We start from the raw sequence: 24907 nt of genomic DNA, 5'->3' as shown, positions 1-24907 counted from the left end.
CCGTACAGCCTCAAACAACGAGAAAAACGCATACTATATAGTCAGCTTTAGAAGGACCGACATGAAACATGTCTCATCTATAAAAAAAAAAATAATTTACAAAGAACCGTCAAATACACGTATAGCAAAACTGAACTTCACTTGAGGAAAACCACTGTCACTATACAGGCTCCTGACTGAGACCATCGCGTCACATAAGCTCCTGACTTGAGACATGCACATCCCGCTAACATGTTTAACCCCCGCCACATTATTTATGTATGCATGTGCCTGTCCCAAGTCAGGAGCTTGTTATTCAGTGGTTGCCGTTTGTTTATGTGTTACATATTTGTTTTTCGTTCATTTTTTTTTTACATAAATTGAAGACCGTTAGTTTTCTCGTTTGAATTGTTTTACATTGTCTTATCGGGCCTTTTATAGCTGACTATGCGGTATGGGCTTTGCTCATTGTTGAATGCCGTACGGTGACCTATCGTTGTTTATGTCTGTGTCATTTTGGTCTTTTGTGGATAGTTGTCTCATATTGGCAATCATACCACGTCTTCTTTTTTTTTTTTTTTATACATAACGAATATGGCAGGGTAAAACATGTGTATGAGCGCTCAACCCTCCCATAATCTGTGACATCCGTGTTATAGAGCAATATAACAAACTGTAAAATCAAATTGCAATTTGCAACTCAAAATATCGACAAGAGGCACTGAAACAATAAACACAAAAGCATCGAAAAAAAGAGTAATCATAGTTACTGTAATCTATGCACTTCTTAAATTCAGACAGTTACATCATGTACATAATTTTAATTACACAGAGACCGTTTTAACATGTAAATAGCCACTAGTGCACGTCCAACGGATTTAGTGTAAAGATGTCATAAACAGTCCGAGAAACGCATGGTTTATCAAGGCTTGTGCAATGCTAAAATGTAATTAAACAATATCTTCATGAGGTAGTCATAAGCAAAAACCAAAAACCAAAAAAAATGTCAGTACTGTACATCAACATTAGCGAGGGGGCCATTAGATAATAATAACTCTTGGAAAATGTTGAAACTTATAGGGATTGAGTTTTTAGATTTGAGCCGAGCGTAGTGAGCCGAAAAATTCTTTTGTGCCAAATTTTTTGAAGTACTGAAAATAAGACACCCCTTGCCATGACCTAATTTGGTCAAGGCCCCACCACTTAATTAGCCCCCCCCCCTTTCTTCCATGACCAGTCCCTATAACTTTCAAATAAAAATTGAAAGAGGGGGGCAAGGGGGTCCCAATAACAGCAAAACAGCAAATTGATTTGGCTCATAACAGATAACAAGGAATTAAAATGGACAAAAACAGATAACAGTAAATGAAATATTAAAATAATTCGGTCTTTGACAAATCAGTAATTCTTATTACGGATATAATCCTTTGTAATGCATTCCATTTTTTATGACTATGTTTTTAGTATTAATTTATGTATCTAGAATGTGTTTAAATTACTACTCAATATATTATAATATTTTTTATACGATCGTTTACGGAACGTATTATGGTATACTGTCGTCCGTCTGTTGTCAACATGTCGGACATTAACTCAAAAACTCTTTAACCATTTGCATTAAACTTTGGGAAATTTGTTATATCTATTGACGTGAGCTCCCTTTTTTTTTCTTTTTTTTTTTTATAAATTTTAGATTTTAAGTTTCTGGGTAATGGGTTTTTATTCAATAAAATTGGTGTTTGTTTTTTTTCTCAGTTTTCTGATAATATCTCAAAAATGCTTTCACAAAGCAAGGAAATTTGGTGAATTGTTTATATCTATTAACATGAGGTAACTTTCAATTTTTATAAATTTTAGATTTTAGATTTTACGTTTCCGAGTTAACGGGTTTTATTAATTAAAAAGGGGTGATTTTCTATGTTCGTACGGAAAACAAGGAACATTATTCTCATACAAAAAATTAAGATAATTCTAAATACACATTCATTAAAAAAATGGAATTTATTACAAAGAATAGTCATAAGATATACTTGAATTGTCCTGGATCTCACTTCTGTGATGGGTATATGTTAATGGAATCCTTCTCTGAATACGGGACAAACATTAGTAGTGGTAGACCCCAATGGCCAATGATCTTCAATTTATACCGAATATTGACTGTCGAAAAAATCATGCTAATTGTTATCAAAGGTACCAGGATTATAATTTAGTACGCCAGACGCGCGTTTCGTCTTCATAAGACTCATCAGTGACGCTCATGTCAAAATATTTATAAAGCCAAACAAGTAAAAAGTTGAAGAGCATTGAGGAACTAAAATTCCAAAATGTTGTGCCAAATACGACTAAGGTAATCTATGCCTGGGATAAGAAAATCCTTAGTTTTTCGTAAAATTCAAAGTTTTGAAAACAGGAAATTTATAAAAATGACCATGTTATTGATATTCACATGTCAACACCTAAATGTTGACTACTGGGCTGGTGATACCCTCGGGGACGAAACGTTCACCAGCAATGGCATCGACCCAGTGGTGTAAATAGTTATCAAAGGTACCAGGATTATAATTTAGTACGCCAGACGCGCGTTTCGTCTACATAAGACTCATTAGTGACGCTCATGTCAAAATATTTATAAAGCCAAACAAGTACAAAGTTGAAGAGCATTGAGGATCTAAAATTCCAAAAAGTTGTGCCAAATACGGCTAAGGTAATCTATGCCTGGGATAAGAAAATCCTTAGTTTTTTGTAAATTCAAAGTTTTGAAAACAGGAATTTATAAAAATGACCATATTATTGATATTCATGTAAACACCTAAATGTTGACTACTGGGCTGGTGATACCCTCGGGGACGAAACGTTCACCAGCAGTGGCATCGACCCAGTGGTGTAAATAGTTATCATAGGTACCAGGATTATAATTTAGTACTCCAGACGCGCGTTTCGTCTACATAAGAGTCATCAGTGACGCTCATGTCAAAATATTTATAAAGCCAAACAAGTACAAAGTTGAAGAGCATTGAGGATCTAAAATTCCAAAATGTTGTGCCAAATACGGCTAAGGTAATCTATGCCTGGGATAAGAAAATCCTTAGTTTTTCGTAAAATTCAAAGTTTTGAAAACAGGAAATTTATAAAAATGACCATATTATTGATATTCATGTCAACACCTAGATGTTGACTATTGGGCTGGTGATACCTGTGACGGATGGGTTAACTGAAAGTCTGGACAGGCAGTAAAACAACGTCTGGTTCGTTTGATCGTATAATCTCAACTCAATATAGTAACATGATACATAACAATAGAACAACGTTAACAGAAGATAATGATGACGTTAACAATGTGAATGGAAACGGCGTTAAAAGTAGTGTTAACGTTTGACGCGTAAGTTAAACTGTCTCTAAATCACCGACATACTCGGGGCCACCAGATGCAATGTCCATTAGCTGTGATATATAGTGTCATGCGGAAAGAACAAAAATAGATTGATCTCACAAATAAATTAAAAAAATATTAAATTATGAGATTACGTAAAAAACTCTTTGAATTTGACAATCTTTTCACAAAAAAGAAAAATTAACAAGTCTGTTCACACACGTTAGTTTCTTCGTTCACTTCGTCTCAGATAACATTCCATGCTGTTGACTTCTAATGGGTAGAGTTTCGTCACGGGTCGATTTGTAATTCCTGATTTGGTACGCACCATAGCGACGCGTACTAAGCCATCCTTGCCTTTAATAGTGTCCTGCACAACTCCAAGTCTCCAATGCACGCGCTTTGATTCGTCGTGTATCTGAACGACATCGCCTTCTTTAATCTTCCGAACGTCGACTCCAGCTCTTTGGTGATATTCTCGCAATGAAGTAAGGTATTCTCCTTTCCATCTTGTCCAGAAGTTCTCAATCAATTGTCTCTGTCGTATCGCTTGATTGTTCAAGTTTGTGTGTGTTAATTCACATACATTTAGATTGTCAATAGCACTATTTGACGATACATACGGTAAAGTTGTTATCCTTCGTCCATGTATAAGATGGGATGGTGTAAGCGGCTCCGGATCTCTGATATCTGTTGAAATATACGTCACTGGTCGATCGTTGAGTGTGGCTTCGATCTCTGTTAATACAGTCCTTAGAGTCTCATCGTTGACATGTGCACGTCCTAATACTTTCTTAAGTGATGTTTTTGTTAAGCCAATCATTCTTTCCCACATGCCCCCGAACCATGGAGCTCTATTTGGGATGAATTTCCATTCAATGCCATAATTCTGAATATTTTCTTTAACTTTTCTAGAATTGCAAAGTCGTGAAATTTCGTTTGAAGCAGCTTTAAATGTTAGCGCATTGTCTGACATCATTATTTTCGGCACTGATCGTCGACTTACAAATCTCCGGAAACACAATAAAAAAGATTCTTCGCTGAGATCGTAAACTAATTCCAAGTGTACTGCTCGAGTGACAGCACATGTAAATAGGCAAATGTAAGCCTTCGATTCTTCGTTGTGTCTGTTCCTTATCGTTAGAGCTCCTGTGAAGTCTACACCGGTTATGCTAAAGGGTGTAGCATCTTGAACTCTCTCCTTTGGTAATGGTGGAATTTCTGGTGCGGGATAAGATTTTCCAATTACTTTTCGGCACGTTACACATTTCATCAATATAGATTTCACACACTGTCTTAATTTCGGAATCCAAAATGTTTGTTGTATGTATGCTAGAGTGATATTTATACCTGAATGTAGTGTTTTCTCATGTGCTTCTAACACTATCAAATGTGTAAGACGGTCCTTAGCCGGTAACAGATATGGAAACTTGACTGTTTCTCCTACTGTCGCATTGTCTATTCGGCGGCCACCACAACGTAATAATTGCTTTTCGTCTAGAAAGAGCTTTAATTGTCGCACAAGTGTTTTACGTTTTGTAGAATTATCTATACAATTTATTTCGTCACTAAATATTTTACCTTGTTTATATCTTATCCATAGGAATTTTGCATTTTCAATTTCATCAATACGTAATAAATCTTTCTTTCGTTCAGTTTCCGTTGCTCTGCAGTTTGTTGCGAATCTCATTACATATGCGGTAATTCGGGTTAACTTACTATAAGAATTGTACCTTTCGATATCTATGATTTCTCCTATACCAATACATACATTTTGATTATTCTCCATTGTTTCAATTTTGTCATCGTTCTCCGACATTGTTGTACATACACTAGACGTTACATTGTTTCCGTTCCATGTCGGCCAATCGTCTTTGCTGTTTAACCATTTAGGTCCACTAAACCATATTTCGTTCTGTTGCAATTCTTCAGATGTTATACCACGTGTAAGCAGATCTGCGGGATTGTCTTTCGTAGGGCAATATCTCCATACATTATCTCCACTCAAACTTTTAATTTCTTCAATTCTATTTTTGATAAATTGTCTCTGTGGTTTTACGGATGCAAGCCAACTAAGTACGATTTGACTATCACTCCAAAATTGTATTTCACTGAAAGTTTCCGGAAAGTTTTTGCAAATATGATCAGCAAGTCTTGCTCCAATTACAGCCCCCATGAGCTCTAGTTTTGGTAAAGTTATAGTCTTGATAGGCGCAACTCGATTCTTTGCCATTACTATTGTTGGTTTTCTGTCATACATGATGTACGCGCATGCGCCGTACGCATGAGTTGAAGCATCGGCAAATACATGAAGAGTTGGTAAATTTCTGTTATTCTCGTTTTGTGTCTGAGTACTTCGATGAATCTCTGTTTCTAAGCTCGATGCCAGATCTCGTGAAATTAATATCCATTTTGATTGGATATCTTCCGGTAATATTTCGTCCCACTCCAAATTAAGCTTCCAAAGTGATTGCATAAAGATTTTCGCTTTTACAGTAACTGGGCTTAATAGTCCTAACGGATCGAAAATCTTGGATGATTGCCGTAAAATATATCGTTTAGTTAGTTTTCCTTTTTTGTCCATCTCGAACGTGTTACTTTGATAAAACAACTTGTCCGATTTAGCGTTCCATTGCATACCAAGAATTTTAGTAAGCTCATCTTTGTCTAAGGTTTGTTCTTTGCTAGCGATTTCTTGTAATTTTGGACTGTTTGAATTCCAAGAGCGTAGGTTGAATCCGCCTTTCGTAAGTAATTCTCTCGATCTCCTGTAATAATCTATTACGCTAATTTCGTTATCAAAGCTAGTAGTTAAAATGTTGTCCACATATAACCCATTTTCAAGTGTGTCTGAAAGTTTCCCCGGATTTTCCTTGAAGTGCTTGAGAAGTGTGGCGCTCAAAATGAATGGCGAACATGTAGCTCCGAAGAGTACGGACTTGAAGCGATATGTTATTAGCGGACTTGATGTGTTTGTAGGATCGCTTAGCCATAAGAATCTCGTTGCATCTCGGTCTTTCTCGTCGAGCTGTATTTGTAGAAATGCCTTTTCTAAATCTGAAGTTGTAGCATATTTCTTAGCGCGAAATCTCATAAGTATTCCCGTAATGTCATTCATAACAGGTGGGTGTGATTCTAAGCATTCATTTAGACTTGGATTATCTTCCATCTTTGCAGCTACAATCATAAACAATGCGTATTGGCGTAGTAGATGATTCCTTGGCAACAGGGTGATGTGGGATATAATGTACGGGTCGATCGGTAGGAAGATTTGTTTCCTGAACCTTTTCAATAAAATGTCTTCTCTCCTGCTCCATTATGATATCTCCATACATTTTAAGTAAATCAGGTTTATTTGCTAAACGCCTAATAACGCTACCTGTCCTCTGTTTAACCAATTCCATGTTATGCGGCAGCGGAAGGAAATCTGGTTTCCATGGTAACTTAGCCGTGTACTTTCCATTTTCTAGTATAATAGACTTTTCTCCGTATTCTTTTACAACTTCAGACTGACTTTTAATATTATCGCTTCCTGAAACCCCCAACGATTCTAAGTTCCAAAACTTTTCCAAGTCGCAAACAACGGCTCTGTGATCAGTCAAAATATTCACCATTGCCGATTGTTTTGAAGTACTTCCGTTCTTAGTTAGTACGGGTCCTGACAAGAGATAACCAATTTTCGACTTAACTGCGGTCGGTCCATTTCCTCTTATTATTTCATCTTCAACTATTGACCAGTAATAGTCTGCGCCAATCAATAAAGATATGTTAAACTTGTCTTCTGCACATATCGGATGTGCGAGTCGTAAACCATGTAAGTATGGCAGTGCTTTGATTTCCCTTTGGGATTTTGTCTGAATAGGAGCGGCAATTTTTGGTACAATTATTACTTCTATTTCTATTCTTTGATTATCAACTGTTTCGATAGCTATGTTTGCTTTGTCAAGATGACGAACTTGTCCTTCGTTTCCTCCAAATCCAGATATTTTCAGTGCAATCTTTTCGGTGGACTCAATTTCTAATTTTTTAGCTAAATCTTCAGTTATGAATGAGTTCTGTGCTACCTCGTCAAGTAAAATATTTGACATTATCGATCGATTTTCGGACCAAACTGGAGTTACGGCAGTTTTCAGTAAGACATCTGTATGTGCAGTTACAGTAGAATGTAAGGATGTGGTTAGCTCCAGTGGCGTTTCCTCTACGGCGGTATGTGCTACGGTCTTTTGTGTACTATACTGGTTTTCGGTCAAGCTCTTTGGTTCTGTGTTATGTACTTGGACATGTATACTCGTGTGATGTCTTTCCGCACTGGCGGCATTTAAATTCAGACTTACATTCAGCTACTCTATGACTTCCGAAACAGTTAAAACATACCTTTTTTCGCTTCACAATTTCTATTCGTTTCTCAACATCTTTCACGTTTTTGCATGTATTTGGATGGTGGGATTCTTCACAAAATAAACATTTCTTACGTGACTGTTTTCTGTTCTTTCCGGGAAATGTTTCGGCAATAAACGAAACGGTCGGTAAAATTTCTAAATCTTCATTACTTGTACCTGTAGATTGTCCTGCGACCTGTACGCATACTTCCCTCTTTATGGCTGTTCTCAATGATTCGATGTCCCAGTCGTCGTTTCCGCGGTCTCGGGTTATGTTTTTTCGTACATCGGACGGCAACTTATTGTATATAATAGGCGTAAGAATGGCTCCAAATGTACTCTCGTTTGTTCCTAACGATTCTAATCCGCGTATGCTACACTCAATTCTGTCGGAAAAATTTCTCAAACTGTCTGCGTTTGACCTCGGTGCGGGTAAATCAATTAAATTTTGAATATATGCGTTCGTGATTTTGTGGTTCTGACCAAACCTCTCTCTCAGTATTGATACGGCTTGATAGTAATTTGCACTTGTGAGTGGTAAACCGGCGATACATTGCGCGGCTATTCCCTGAATTTGATTTTGCAAATACGTAAATTTCTGCACGTCTGTTAATGTTTGGTTATCGTGTATTGTTGATTGATACGCATCCCAGAAAGGTTGCCAGTTTAACAAATTGCCATAAAAATATGGTAGATTCAATTTTGGTAGCTTGTGGTAGATGCTAGAATTTGTTGCGCTCATTGACGATCTGTATTGCATATCATTATTGACATTATTCTGCATAGGATGTGGAGTATTACATGTAGATGTGGAGTTGATAAAAACAAAATCTGCTGCATTTGGATTTAAGTTCTGATTAGAGCTAGTTTCATTTGATTTGTTTTTCTGTTTTGAACTTGATGAATTGCGTACTTTTGTCAGAATTCGTTCTATATCTAAAACATACCGATCTGAGTCTTCTATCTCTGCTTCCATGTTTTCCTCTGCAATCTCCTCTAATATTTCATTATCAAGTTCCGAAAGAATATCCCTCTTCTTCTCCAAAGTTTCACATAGGCTTTCTACTTCGTCGCGTTGTGTTGTTTCTTTCTCTAATTCCTCTTCAATCTTTGAAATTAATCTCCGTGCGGCTCCTCGATGACCCACTCTAATGGCTTTCTTTTTCGTCATTATCCTCTGGTCACGACACCAATGTGACGGATGGGTTAACTGAAAGTCTGGACAGGCAGTAAAACAACGTCTGGTTCGTTTGATCGTATATAGTAACATGATACATAACAATAGAACAACGTTAACAGAAGATAATGATGACGTTAACAATGTGAATGGAAACGGCGTTAAAAGTAGTGTTAACGTTTGACGCGTAAGTTAAACTGTCTCTAAATCACCGACAATACCCTCGGGGACGAAACGTCACGGTCCACCAGCAGTGGCATCTACATTCCAATTTTCAATAACAGTTATATAACAGCAAATACATTATCACAATAACAGATAACAAAAAAACTAAACAGAGGCGGATTTAGAGGGGGGCCCGGCCCCCCCCCCTTTTTGGGAAAAAATTTGGTTGCTTATATAGGGAATCATTGAAGCGTGACTGGAGCGGGCCCCCTCTTAGGTCAGTCAGTGGGCCCCCACTTATGAAAATTTCTGGATCCGCCACTGCTAAAAGCCCAATAACAGCTAACAAAGAATAAGACAATAACAGCTTACAGCAAATATGTTTTCAAAATAACAGATAACAAAGAATTAAATTGCCCCATAACAGCATAACAGTTAAACCCCTTGCCACCCCCTCCCCCTTTTCCCCTTGAAATAGTGTAGAAAATGTTCAGAAAGTAGAAGATTTAGAAAAATTGTTATTTACTTTCAAAATGCATTAATCATTGTTTTATAACATTTTGAACACGTTTCTGGTGTGGTTTACTTTATTAAAAGGTGATCTCATTTCAACGAGCACCTTACTCATTTTGACGTCAATCCGTGTTTCTATTTATAGTTATGAACCATGTGACCAAACAGAAAATACTTCGAAGTTCAAGATGGCGACGTTTTTAGCTGTTCCTCTGAAACAGACCCAAGAAGTTGAATTAATCAAGCCTATGAGAAGTTTCATTCAAAATACATTTAGCCAAGCAGACCCAGATGATTACAACAAAGCTCTCAATGAATTTAGTAAACTAAGAAATCTTATGATTGCAAAATCTGTCGATAAACACGACAGCGCGCTAGAAATTTTGTATCGGTAAGATTATATTATAGTTTTGTTTATATTAAATTATTTTAGATTGAGAATTAATAATTCTAAATTCATTACAGCCTCCTTCTTCTGATTATCGATATGTACAAATATTATATATGGTGCTACTCATGTGCACAGTGTCTGTCTGTTAGTATCATGGCTATTTCCTGTTTTTATGTTGCACTGCCACTGGAGCACAAATTCATAAATACACATATGAAGGAATGTCTTTAATTTGGTTGAAGGATAATTTTCTGAAATAGATATAAAGGAATATTTGACAAGTGTTTGCTGTATTTTGACAGATAAGTGCAGTGCAAAGAGGTATTATGACTGTATGCATCGTCTTACTGTGCCTTGATTTCCTGTAAAACTCCAAAAATCTCAACAAGAACCTCAGAAAAGATAGATACTACCCCAATCCACAACCAAAATAAAAGATGGTTGCTCAGATTTTCCTGAAAACTCACCAAGAACCAGTTTATTTATCAAGAATGCTCCTACTTTATATAGAATATGTGGTATGAGTGCTTATGACTTCAATAGACAACTTTGGAGTTTCTGTCAAAAACTTTGGTTTTAGTGAACATCATTCAGTGTTCTCCCCAGGCCGTTTTAGCGTCGCGGTACCGCGACGCTATATTTTTTCACCGTGATGCTATAATAATTCCCGCGACGCTATAATTATTTAGAAGATGCTATTTTACTTGTCCTCAATTTTGAACTTTCATCTATTATCGATTATGATCATAAAAATTATATCACCTTTAATTGTAATCCCTTAAAGTCGGACACTAAAGGCAATTAAGAGATTAAATAGCCAGGTCAGGTGTTAATTGCCCTCAGGGTGATAACTGTTTGGATGCGAATATCCCAAGCCGACACATGACTAATACCACGTGTCTGCAATCACCAATTTCGACATGGAAAAATGCAATCACAAAACAATTCCAGATCTACGTTTTGTATTACGAAATTTCAAAGATTGAAACGATTTTTTTTAAAAAGGTCGTTTATTTGTGCAACGCTCCCAAAATTACTTTCTTTCTCTTCCGGTAATACGAGAACGAGAATTTTGGTTTTGAGCTAAAATAAGTTTTATCATAAAGTGATCATAATTGGCTTAAGTTTATGTTTAATCCATTTAATGCATTAAAAGCGTCTTATTCATTCACAATCTCTTGTCAAACAATGTTTATTCTTGGACTCATTTGCGTAAATTTTTATACGGCCGCTAGCCTGGGATCCGGCCCAATCTAGCTGCGCGTCGTACTGACAAGATTAGCCAGGACCCCAGGCTATACGGCCGCCATAGCACATTTTTGTGTAAACTACGGATCGGAACCGGACTAGATATGAAAAAAATCCGCATTTTCACGATAATGACAACAGATGGGCAGTAGACAGAAAAAATATACCAATAGAGAAAACAACGCATTAACAGACTATTTGTTAGATAACTTTGTTAAAAATACATATCATTTTCATGTAAAGATAAGAAACAACTGGGACTAATTCATTGAGTGCCATGAAACAATGAATTTCATAAACATGATTAAAAAAAAATTTTAAATTGATTTTTTTTGCTACTTTTGCTACTTTATCTTTACTTAATAAAATATAAAAAATAGTTAATTTTGTGTACTAGATATTTAGTTTTGTATATATACAGTCAAGGCCGTAACTAGACATCTTATTTTAGTGAGGCAAAATAATTGAGCCGAGCGAAGCGAGGCGAAATTTTTTTTGGAGGGTATAAAATGAATGGTGGAAAATACTGCATTCTAGGCACTTTTAGAGAGTTTGATAAAGTTTTGAATTTGAACACTTTTTATATAATTTTTCATTTTTAAAGACTTTTACTCACACCAACCAAATTTTTAACAACTTTATTTAAATTTATATGTAAGATACTCATCCAAATATCACTGATTTGAGTCTGCTGCCAGAACATAGAACAAACATCGATTCAGTAGAGTTTGCCAAATTTTTCTATGGCCGGTTCAGTCAAATCGTTTCAGAATCATAATTTGGTCTGCTGATATCCTTATCGCGATGAACATGGAGCATGGCAAGACCGCACAATCTCTCACCACTCATGCATGCTCTTTTCCAAGTTTTCAGTCGTTTCAGGACAGTCTGTGTTTCTAAAGGTAGCACATTATCATCAACACAATGATCAATGTCTTCTTCCAATTCCTTCTCCATCAGCAATTCGGTAGCAGCATCGGTAGTAACAGTTTTGTTTGCAAAAGGGAATTAAGCTTTCCTGTAAGCACCATCATACAGTCGCAGTTACAAAATATCAAACTCGCTTTTATGCTGACAAAGAGTAAACAAACTAGGGATAGAATGAGATAAGATACATGTACAGGTTTATGATTCTATCTATAGAGTAAGTATATATATGATATGGGTATAGTGGAATTGGAATGGAGTTTTTGATATTTACATGTAGGTCCGTAGGTCCGTAATTTCAAATTATTTCTGAATTGGTTGGTGGTATTTTAGTTCCAGAATCTATAAATTTAGGGACTAGGGGTTGGTGGTGTCCGATTCCGAAACCCCGAATATAAAGAAACGAAATTCCGTAGTCCCGATTAAGTAAAGACAAAACCCTGTGTTAAAGGTTCTACCATTCCTCAATAATATCAAATTGGAATATGGAATATTCTTTCAATTTTTAAGGCTAAAGAAACATGGATAAAAACTAATCCATGAATTGGCCATATTATTTATATTTTATTTATCTGTAAAGAGAAATATTAAAGTTTATGAAATGAATACGCAGACAGGACTGCCCCTTGCGATGCCCAGTACTTGATTTGTCAAAAGTGTGAAACGGAGAAATGAATACGCAGACAGGACTGCCCCCTTCCGAAGAACAGTACTTGATTTGTCAGTCTACTTATCATTTTTGGATTGTTCTAATGAAGTTGTATGCAATACTCAGACTCTGTTCACAAAAAAAAACCTAGTTTACTAGAATTATTCCTTCTTTACCTTCAGTGTCGCTTGTCTTTTTTCTCCAAGAGCCTGTTTTTTAACTAGAGATCCACTCATGATAATTATATTGTTACTAGGCTAATGTAATCGAAAAAACATCACCCGTTGAGATGATGAGTTATATCCAGGAAGAATAGTGTAAAAGGAATGATGACAAGTTATAGAAATTAAGGTTGAGACAGAACAACAAATGACCATTACATTAATAAATATATATGTATAAAAAAAAAATAATCAGTGTCGAATTTTAAGTGAGGCAATTGCCTCACTTGCCTCAAGGGTAGTTACGGCCTTGATACAGGTTGCACTATAATGAACCATTCATTCATTTGCCTTAAGTAGGGTAACTGACACCACATATTTATTTTTATTTGGCACAAGAGGAAAAAAATAATTCTGAAACTATAAATAAATAAAGAAAACATAAACTGAAACAACTGATTTTATGGTTATAGTTTAATTGTATTCTCAGTTATGAATTGAACAATATAAACTAAAACATATAAAGGAAATAGAGCATCAATGCGACGCGACAAATGACATTAAAAAAAAATACAGTTATTTTTTTTTACGCAAAATGTGATGCTATCCAAAATTTCTGGGGAGAACACTGTCATTTGTGTGTTTATGTTGCACGAAATTTTCGTCAAATTGATTTTTCATAATTGATAATCAGCACTGCTGTCATTAGGGAATTGTGATTAAGTACATGTACCTACAGAATAAACATGATTTCTAGAACTTCTAGTCTATCCTGCACAATGACGATCACTTAAACACTTGATAAACGTTAATAGTGCAGGGATGCAGGCAATCCCCTCTATCTGGTAAATGTTGTCAGAAAGTTGTGCATAATTGACGAGTTTTTTCCAATGTTGGACAAACTTGAAAGTGGTCTAATGAGACAACTTTCCATCCAGGTCACAATGTCAATGTGTAAAAAATTAACAATTATAGGTCAAAGTCAAATAATATTCATGTAACTACTTATTACGCTTAAATAATATTGTATTTACTGTATTGTAGGTATTATGACCAAGTTGTTGCAATCGAAAACAAATTACCAATTGCAGAAAATCAGGTGAGGATTTTAAAAAAATGTAAAAACTACACATTCTGTATTGCTTGTCCCATGCCAGGAGCCTGTAATTCAGTTCTTGTAGTTTTATTGCTATACATCATATTTCATTGTTTAGTACATGAATCAGGCAATTTCTTGTTTGACTTAATTTACATTTGTCATTTCAAGGTCTATTGACTTGAAAATTTTGCTAAGTTAACTTGTAAATAGTTTGTGATTAGCCAGATTAGGTCAGTTCAAGGGGAACCAGTTAGGGTAGGTAAATGTTAACCGGTATTCATTTGTATAAATATTTGCCCATCTTGTTACCATGGAGAATATTTGGCCCGCCCTTTTCAGTCATGGTCTATCGACCTAGAAACTTTTGCTTAGTTTACATGGATTGGTTTGTGATAAGATTAACATTTGCATAATCAAAATTACAAAAGGGCGAGACATATCTCTGTGATAACAGTTCATTGAAGTTTTAATGCTAATAGATACATTGTATTCTACTGGTACTGAAGTGTTTGAAATGAAGCAAAATATTTTTGGGATACGATTGCTTTCAAGCAATCTGTAGACTTATACCATTGACTCAGGGCCATGCCCTCACGTCAACCGTTTTATTCTAAACATTAAGGAACATCTCAAATTCTCATGATTGTCTTGCTTTAAAAGGTAAAAACAAACAAAGGGATTGAACTTAACCCTCTTGCTGCCGGAGGGACATATATGTCCATGGTTAAATTTATGCAATCTTCACATCAATGCTGTGTCTTTTTCAATTAAAAGACTGAAGATGCAAAATAGTATGTTATTCCCCAATTTGTCCCAAATGTAGCGGTCATTATGTCGTGTCGTCATATATCGAATGACGTCGATGTTTAGCCTGTTACGTCACAGACGTCGAGCTGTCATATTTTCCGGCATATGAAATGCAACCTTGAAAAACGGTCGGCAGCAAGAGGGTTAAACAACTTTCCTATAATGTTCTTCTCATAATCTTCATGTTTCATATTTCCCTTTCAAGACATAAATGCGTGTTTTTAACAACACAGAAAATCAGAATTAAGCAGTATTTATATTTAGTGTTTTTTTTTAATTTAGAAACAGGTCAGAGGGAATTCCCAAGTTTTGATGAAATGCGAGAGTTCTCGTAATTCCGATAAATCTATTTCTGTCATATAAGAACTGAAGTGGAGTTTTTCTTACATGTCATCGTTATGAAACTGATATTTGATATTGTACTTTCATAAAGAAATGGAGAACCATCTAGGTCATTTATTTATCATTTAATAAACGTTCTTGCTTCAAATCACAAGTCTAGAGTTTGTTTATGTAATTATGTGCATGCGTATAGTTTTCCTGACTTCAAGGGGTATCAGATTGAATGGTTGCTCTGGATTCTCCATTCCATTGATTTGAAACTCATTGGATCCTTTCTATGTCTCTGCTATTGAGGGTTATTGTTGTTGCATAATTTTAAATCATATGCATCATTTAAATTAAAATAAATGTAGTCCGCATCATAAAGGTGTAACTACAACACCCCTTCAGCCGAAATGGAGTCTTCCATATTGTTTCGAGTTGTCTCCCTTCCATAAGTAACTTCCGTCAAAATCAAAATACTACACAACACGTATAGAAAAATTAACTCGTTATATGTCGAAAAACGTTGTGTTATATTAAAAACGATCCCAATTTAAACAGAGGAGTGTGAACGGAAAGGAGTCATGCCCACTGACCCAAAGGAAATTAAATATTTAAAGAGTTAGAAATGGGGTTCCTCCTAGAATTAATCTAGGAGAATAGGTGATAAGATACAAAGTGAAATACCTTCCCTCACTCTCAGTGACTGCTGTGGAAAGTAAACTTGGAATTGATAGTACAAAAATAAAACACAATAAGTACATTGCCAGTCTGCACCAAAAACTTTTTCAACCACTAGTCCGGAGACCAATATTCAGACATTTTTCTTATTGGTCCAAACAAAGTTTTTGCAAAACTTACTAGTCCGAATTAAATTTTACTAGTCTGGGGCATCGGACTAGTGGCTAACCGTGCAGACTGCATTGCTCATACACTTGTATCCGGGATTGGCTATTTTTAAAGTTTGAGTAACTATTCAGATAACGTAAATTACATTTTACATGTGCAGTTGAGTTTTGAAAATAATACTATCCAGCTATACCAGGGCTGCCAAAAATGTGTGAGACTCACGCATGCTCATGCTTTTTTGCGGTATTATCCTTTGATCTACTGTGTTTTTCTCTTTGATCTTTTCAATTTTGGCCAAATTTCAGGCATTTGCTTTAGGAAAAGTTGGCAGAACTGCTATACATGTGTTAATGAAAAGCAATCTGCTCTTTGATTATTATACCCCATTTATGGGCATTATGTTTTCTGGTCTGTGTGTCGTTCGTCTGTCGGTTCATATGTGTTAATGAAAAGCAATCTGCTCTTTGATTATTATACCCCATTTATGGGCATTATGTTTTCTGGTCTTTGTGTCGTTCGTCTGTCGGTTCATTCGTCTGTCTGTCCCGCTCCAGGTTAAAGTTATTTTAATGCCAAATAACAGATTTTACCCCATTTTCATGGTCCACTAAACATAGAAAGTGATAGTCTGGATGCGGCATCCATGTACTATGGACACATTCTTGTTCAATATGTAAAGGAAGAAAAAGTAAATATCAGCTGAGTCAGAGATATTTTTCAGCAGCATATGTAAATAGTGAAAAATATAGTATAAAATCTCCCTGCAATGATCAGCAGCATGAACGACATACATGTACATGAAGCTGTCATTAAAAAAAATAATTAATATTTGTAACTCAAAAAAAAAGTAGAAAGAAAACTGCTTTGTCAGCTATACTAACTGTAGTATAGGGTAATGAATTCCTTATTATACTCATATTGTTGTACAATGAATTTGATGTGTGCTTGTTCCATTCCATCAAATGTATTCATGTACTAATAGCAGACTAGAACTGCCATCTGAACAGAAAACTAATTCTTATACATGTACAATAATTTTCATACTGATTTTCAGATAAGAGTAAATTTCAAGTGGAGAGATGCTTTTGATAAAGAGTCTTTATTCTCTGGGAAGAGGATTTTGGGTAAGAAAAAAATACACAAATGCAAGGAAAGCTAGATAAAAAAAAAACCAAAAGACATATACATAGAAATGTGTGGTATTGTAACAATTATCTAAAATGATCAATTAGTTATTATTGTGGATTCCTTAATTTTCGTGGATATTTGATTTCTTGGTTATGCTAAAGTCTGCATATTTTCTATATAAAATTAAACATTGAAATCGAGGTTCCCAGGTTACCACCAAATCCACGAAAATTGGTATCCAATGAATAATAATGAATTCACAGTGTATAAAAAAAAACCCATTAATTGATGCTTAAAATTAGTAAACGATAAATCTTAAATTGACGTTTGTATAATTATTTTATAGGTATATTTAGAAATACATCATTATGAAATAGATATGTAAATAAATGTAATAACCAATAGCATGTCCTCTTTACACATCTAGTCCAAATATTTTCAATACTGATTAAGAATAAGCTACATTTAGAGTAAATACATGTATGATCAAACATTGGTCTGTAATGAAGAGATTTAAGAGCCATTACATGTATACCCAAATTCCTCCACCTATTAAAACTGGCCACCACAAAATAGCCTAAATTTGGTGTCTAAAAGTGATGTTAAAACACAAATAAAATATCAATCAATTTATATACATGTACGAAAACATGTTCTTTTTCTTTGTACAATATACTGTAAATTTAGAAATTATTGCGAATAATGCAATAAGGTTATGATCACAATAATTTAAACACATATTTTGAAACTTTTATATGAATTAAACAGGATTTTTCTAAATATTGCAAAAATTAAAATTGCATTTAAGTCTAAAATAACAAAATCGCAATAATAAATGCATGCAATAGTTTCTGAATTTTCAGTAAAAAAGATGAAAAATTTTACTAAAATATTCTTTACGAACAGAAGTACCTTTTAAAAGACTGACTTCAAACTGATTTATTGGACTTCAATTATATTTCATATGAGAAGAGTCACTTTTGGTTTAAAAGTGGAAAGAGAAACTTTTTTGGAATACAAAAGGCTCACAATCTCTTACAAAAAGTGCTTTTTTATAACAAACTAATGCATGATAAGTCATAGATGAATATATTGAAATAAAAGACAAAAAATAAGTCAATTTAAATGTTGTCAGTTACAGTAAACATATATATCTTGTTATGAAATTACACATAACATGATTTCAATGAATATTATATGATTGTTACAGCTATAGCCTCAGGTTCCTATGAGAAAGTATGTATGTTGTTTAACATTGCTGCACTACAGACACAGATAGCTGAGGTACAGAACCATGATAGTGATGAAGGACTTAAAACTTCAGCTAAATATTTCCAGGTAAGGATATGAAGTAATGGAGGAAATTTCATAGGTCATAATGTTAAGATATTAAAAATAGTGTATATAACATGTATAAATTTTTATGCCCACACTGTAGTGGAGGGTGCATGAAGTTTTACCCTTGTTTGTCCAATGTACGTTTTTACCGAATTTTGTTTCCGTTCTCTAAATTTTGTTTGCCGCTGACAACCAAATGTTATGAAACTTACATACAATGCTTATTACTACAAGACACAGATCAAGTTGGAATTTTGGTGACGTTACTTTAATTGTTCTAAAATTATGCTCCTTTACAAATGGGATATTGCAGATATTATTTGTTTCTTTATTTTTTTTGCATATCTGTAAGTTAACATTTCTTTTTTATTTCAGTCTGCCAGTGGTATTTTTGGGCACCTGAAGGATGTTGTATTGTCACATATACAACAGGATCCAACACCTGACATGAACCCAGACACACTAAATGCTCTCAGTGCCTTAATGGTTGCTCAGGCCCAGGAAACAATTTACAGAAAATGTGCAAATGGTAATTTACATTTTTCTGTTAATTAGATATTGAATTTTCTCTCTAGCTCAGGCCCAAGAAGCGATGGAACAGGGAAGACAACAATTGGTTTATCTTAGCAAATACCAAATATGCATAAAAAAGAAGAGTTGGTATGATTGCCAATGAGACAACTCCCTACAAGAGATTGAATGACACAGAAATTAACGACTATAGGTCACCCTACAGCCTTCAACAATGAGCAAAGCCAATACCGCATAATCAGCTTTAAAACTCCCCAAAATGACAAATATAAAACATTTCAAACGAGAAAAGTAATGGCCTTTGTAAATTAATAATATATCATTGCACTTTTTCATTGTTATAGTATAATATGGGCATGCATTGTATAATGTGTTCATATGCAGATTCATCTTGAAATTACCTTCTTACAGAAAGAGACATTTTGAATAGAATGTTATTGAACTGATCGTCAGCCAAAATAGTTTTACAATAAGTTGATATCAGTAAAAGTGTAGTTAAGTTTATACATTGAAGATCATTTCCTAGAAAAAATGTTCTTCTGAAAACAATGATGAAAAGTCAAAATGACAGAAGAAAATTTATATGTTGGAATATGAAATCTCCTCACTGAAATCAAAATGTACAAACAAAATGCATTGTACATGACATATGAAGTTTTAATCGTTTTCAGATAAGATGAAAGATGTAATGGTTGCTAAAGTTGTACATCAGTGTTCAGAACTATATGCTGATGCTATGAAATTAATGCAGTTGTCAACCCTGAAAGAACTTTGGCCAAAGGTAACAATTGTAAAAAAAAAAAAAGGGGGCAATAATAAAAACAAGAAAAAAATATTTGATTGATAGTGGAAATGTGACTAATATCGTTAACAAGGGGAATGAAGGTTCTTAAAACAATATACAGTTATGCTTTGAAAGAAATGTTACCAAAATGAATTCCATTAATAACAGGCTATTATTTGAACATGGAATTGTTTTTAATCATGGAATTGGCATAATTTCTTGCTCTTGAAATTTTTTTACAAATTCAATGTTTATTTGGTATTATAATGTTTTTTCATTACACTTTCTATACTATGTATTTTGTATAGATAGTGTTGGGCACGTCACAGTACTTTCTATTGAAAATGTGCTATCTTCTTTGTAATAGAAAGAAAGTGTTATGTGCGTCACAAAACATTACAATTCAGAATAAACATGGAATTTATTAAACATTTCAAGCACAAGAAATTACGCAAATTCCATAACCAAAAATAACTCCATGTTCAAATAATAGCCTGTTTAATGGACAAAGGTTCAGACTCTGTGTTGGTCAAGTATACTTGCCTGTTAGATTATTACACTACAGCGTTTACTCTCCCCAAATGACTTTCACTTGAATGGGGCAATCAGACATAATTTATATCATATCCTGTTTATGTTCCTTATCTTATAGATAAATATTACCATGTGGAGAGCTTTGAAACTAGTTTAAATCAATACACAAACTTGTTGCTCAATATCTTGATTAGTATAATAAGATGAGTTGTTTCAAGCAACTTAAGGGAGCTCGCGGGTCTAAATCAACTTTTTTATATCGAAATAAAAAAAGAACTAAATTACAGAAATCGCTAAAATTTTACATTTAATTAGTTTATGTACAGTTTGTTTGAAAACAATAATAAAAAATATAGGTCACAAATGAGTTAAAAAGATATTTCAATTCAAACGTAAAAAATTGACATTTCTGCACCAAAGGGAGATAATTTGGAGCTTTTTCAATGATATAAACATTTTCAAAGTCATCTGTGGCCAACCCAAATCGATTTGTCTGTGTAATTTTTGTACTATATTATAAAGTAATAACTTATAGTGTAATAAATAAAATTTGAAATGAAAAAACAAATGTTTAATTTTTTGCTGATTTTTTTGTACCCACGAGCCTCCTTAATAAATCAATTTATGTGTGTTGTGAACATTAATTTATTTACATGAATGTTTTTAATTACCACACATTCTTGATTTTGTATGTTATGATAAATGGAGATTTCAACATTTTTGTAAATATTAGAAAAAAAAAGTGTATCTTAGATTATCTCCCCTTGAATTTGAAGGATTTAATGTTTTTGTCATATGATTGAATGTTTTTTAAATTATAAGGTTTTTTAGTGTGGAGGGAGTAGACCATTACTAGAGACATACATTGTATTACATTATGATGAAAGTTAAAATGAATAAAGAATTCCTTTGAAAAATATGTTCTGGATATTGACCATATAAAACATACATTGCATTATTCACTTTGTTTTATGATTTATGTTTATGGAGTCTAATCTATATGACAAACGAGATGATTTTATGTTTTTGATACAGTACATGAGAATGTTCTCATGTTTAATAATTACATATATGTACCGGTATGTTTCATTATAATACTTTATTCTGATTGGCTAATTGCACATCAAGTGTTATTCCTTAAGCAATTGCATTACTCAATAAAACTTATCGTTTATGATAATACGTGGTCCCACAATAAAGTGCACAGGTGAATTAAATAAAAAAAATATAAAATTCGTGTTTTCATGATCATAGCTAAAAATATAATTATAAGTATTGAATGCTTCTTTTTGTAACTTCATAGGGATGTAGCGTTGACCATGCGCACATTTTTAGAAAGAAGCGCTTCATACAAAATGTACTTCGGTCAACGCTTTTACACCCCATTGAAGTTACAAAAAGAAGCATTCAATTCTAAAATGAATGCAATGTGAAGAGCTATACATTCTGGTGAACTTCCAGCAGAGAAGAAGCTGGTGGTCCAAGCTAAAGCTTTAATGGGACAGTACATGTAATAAAAATGGGGATAGTTACATGTAGTTGAAGAGTAAAGATATGATTCCTATCCTCATTTAGATATAAATTCTTAACCCAGATTTTCATGGGATAATGCTGCCCTAGGCTTTAATTCAAATTGAACCCAAACTTCACAATTTTTTGGATAGTATCATCATCAACAATAAAATTGTACATTGAAATAAAGTAAAATTAGTAAATACAGCATGAGAAGAAGAAGGGAACAGTGGGTTCCTGATTCTCCGCTTATTATAACTATTTCAAAGACGTGAGGGATTGTTTGTTTTCATATTATAAAATATAGATAGCAAATGCTGGGTTTTATCAAAATACTGAAGAAAGACTTCATTTACCCTATATTGTTATGTTCGAAATTTATACATATAAATTTCAGTTGACATAGCTTGAACTCATGAACTTGTGAATTCAGTAGTGAAAAGGATTATAGTATTGTTATTTTTATAGTCCGCCAATACATTTCATAGACATCAGGTCATTTAGAATCTACACTGAACTTGTATAGGAAAACAATTTTGTTACAAAAAATTATTCACATTGATTGTGTCCCCTTGACTAAAAATTTATTAATCAAAGAAAAAATGTATTCTTTATTTTTCAGCAAATATTATAATAAAGAAAAACTTAAGATTTATTAAATTTCAGTATTTCTAAGTACCACCACAAAAAATTGAATATTGAAGAATTTCTTTGCAAAATACTTCGTCTATGTATACCATTTTACCAGTTATTATTTTTACCATATTGTGATTTTAGACCTAGTGTGCAGCTACGACAAAAGAGATGATTTTAAGTTTTTGGTATATTACATGAAACTGATTCATGTTGATTCTCACAATTATTGTTATGGTTCAACTGATATATATTTTTAGCTTATCGTTGATCATCTCAACAAGATTGGTTTTCTAGCTTGAGCCAGTACCACAAAAGTGAGAAAAGCAATCAAGTTGGGATGACCAATGATAATCTGTTTATCGCTATTTTGCCTATGATGTCATTGTTGATTTCATTGACAATGGGCACATACTTACTTAGTTTCTAGCGATGATTTTACATATCATTCGACTCCACTGAGAAAGAAAAATTATCAGTCGGGAAGATCAAAGGAAAATTTCTTAAAATACCTATAATTTTAGATTATTGTTGGTAATTTCAGTGAGACTGACTGTCTTGCTTGAGCAAGTATGGCAAAAGTGAGAAAAGCAATTGAGCTGAGATTACCAATGATAATCTGCTTATCACTATTTTACCTATGGCAAAGTTGTTGATTTTATTGCGCTCTTAATTTCTAGTCATAATTTTTCACATCACTTTACTGTGCTGAGAAAGGAAATTATCCGTCATTCTAATATGGCGTGCTTCGTTCGCTTTGTGAACAAATGCTCTAAATCTAATAAAATTTGTTTGCACATGTGTATATTGACTTCTTCAGAATAATGAATTTTATTAAATTATCATGCACTGATTATATTTCCTTAACATTTTCAAAATCTTAAATTGTACACATGATGTTACTAATTCATTTATTATGACTGTAATGTGTTGCATTTCGAAATTGACATATTTGACCTAGATACGACAACCGTTCATGCTGGCTGTTCAAACTCGTCCCTCTGGAAAAGTGCAAACAGTGCCAGTCATTTGTTTCTATACAAACAAAAATGGGAGGTTCATGGAAGAGCCTACACAAACGCTTTTACACTTATACTTATCAGACATAGAAATTACCTTAAATGTCCTATTCAGAATTGAAATAATTGATGCAAGCTATACTTAATTGTAGTTTAAACATGGGTAGGCATTATATTCGTGATTATTTTTGCCCGAGCGAAAGTGAGGGCTAAAATAACTTGAATATAATGCCTACCCATGTTAAAACTACAATTAAGTAACGCTTGCATCAATTATTTCTTCAGTGAACTGAAAGGAAAATTTGTAAAATAGTGATAATTAGTTTAGCTCATCTGATGTATATTTGAGTATATTTAATTAGTTTAAACATATTTATTTATAGTGGATTGGGAAACAAGTTTTGCAACTTATATTAATCCCTTTCCACTTTGCGGGTACATTGATAAAGCTGCACTATTAGACATACAATGTATCAATGATTAAACAGTTTACTGTGCTGTTTGTTACATGTCCAACATGAAATCTACAACACCTAATGATTTTCTCTTATAGTTTGTCAACTTGTGAAAAAATGATTGATGAATTCCTGTTATCAATACAACTTTTTATGATTTTGAAAAAAATATAAAAAGTTTTTTTATGAAAATAACTAACATTATTATCTAAAGACTATTTGAAATTAATAGTTTTTGTCTCCCTTTGACCAAAAATAAATAAACATTTAGGTTAGCATTTTTAATCATTTCCAAATAGTTTCATTTTTATTATGCCCCACCTACGATAGTAGAGGGGCATTATGTTTTCTGGTCTGTGCGTCCGTTCGTTCGTTCGTCCGTTCGTTCGTCCGTCTGTCCCGCTTCAGGTTAAAGTTTTTGGTCGAGGTAGTTTTTGATGAAGTTGAAGTCCAATCGACTTCAAACTTGGTACACATGTTCCCTATGATATGATCTTTCTAATTTTAATACCAAATTAGAGATTTTACCCCAATTTCACGGTCCACTGAACATAGAAAATGATAGTGCGAGTGGGGCATTCGTGTACTGAGGACACATTCTTGTTTGACTTCTTTTTGGTCTTGAAACATTTCTGTTATTTAAATGTTTAGTTATGTAAATATTTGTTGTTTTGGGGGGGATTTATATATAAATGGTATACCAATGTACCTTAGACATATTGTCAGTTTTGTTCAAATAATATGAAAGTCTGAACAGTTACCATGGTTACAATTCAACACTTGCACTTGCATTTTTTTTGATATTTTTTTGGTTCTTTTTGATACATCAAACCCTTACAAATGAAGTTAATATGAAACAGTTAACTGTTTAGCCCTTAACATCGAAAATAGAGAAGAAGAAAGAACTTATGAAGTAACTATATTGATCATTATTT

General features: G+C 33.8%; 1 protein-coding gene across 2 annotated transcripts in view; it reads left to right on the top strand.

Annotated features, from left to right (window-relative positions):
* Window positions 1-826: 826 nt before the first annotated feature.
* LOC139510227 (programmed cell death 6-interacting protein-like) overlaps window positions 827-24907 on the top strand; it is a 47280-nt gene continuing 23199 nt past the window's right edge. For both annotated transcript variants that reach the window (XM_071296704.1, XM_071296703.1), the window contains exons 1-7: window positions 827-925; window positions 9729-9974; window positions 14004-14058; window positions 17093-17162; window positions 18377-18504; window positions 18880-19033; window positions 19707-19816. In XM_071296704.1, coding sequence (XP_071152805.1) covers window positions 894-925; window positions 9729-9974; window positions 14004-14058; window positions 17093-17162; window positions 18377-18504; window positions 18880-19033; window positions 19707-19816 — 795 coding nt within the window. In that variant the 5' untranslated portion in view covers window positions 827-893. The remainder of the gene's footprint in view (window positions 926-9728; window positions 9975-14003; window positions 14059-17092; window positions 17163-18376; window positions 18505-18879; window positions 19034-19706; window positions 19817-24907) is intronic.

This window comes from Mytilus edulis, chromosome 2 (assembly GCF_963676685.1).
Source record: "Mytilus edulis chromosome 2, xbMytEdul2.2, whole genome shotgun sequence".
Lineage (NCBI taxonomy): Eukaryota > Metazoa > Mollusca > Bivalvia > Mytilida > Mytilidae > Mytilus > Mytilus edulis.
Note: the sequence above shows the minus strand (reverse complement) of the source record. Positions and strands in the feature narration are given on the sequence as shown.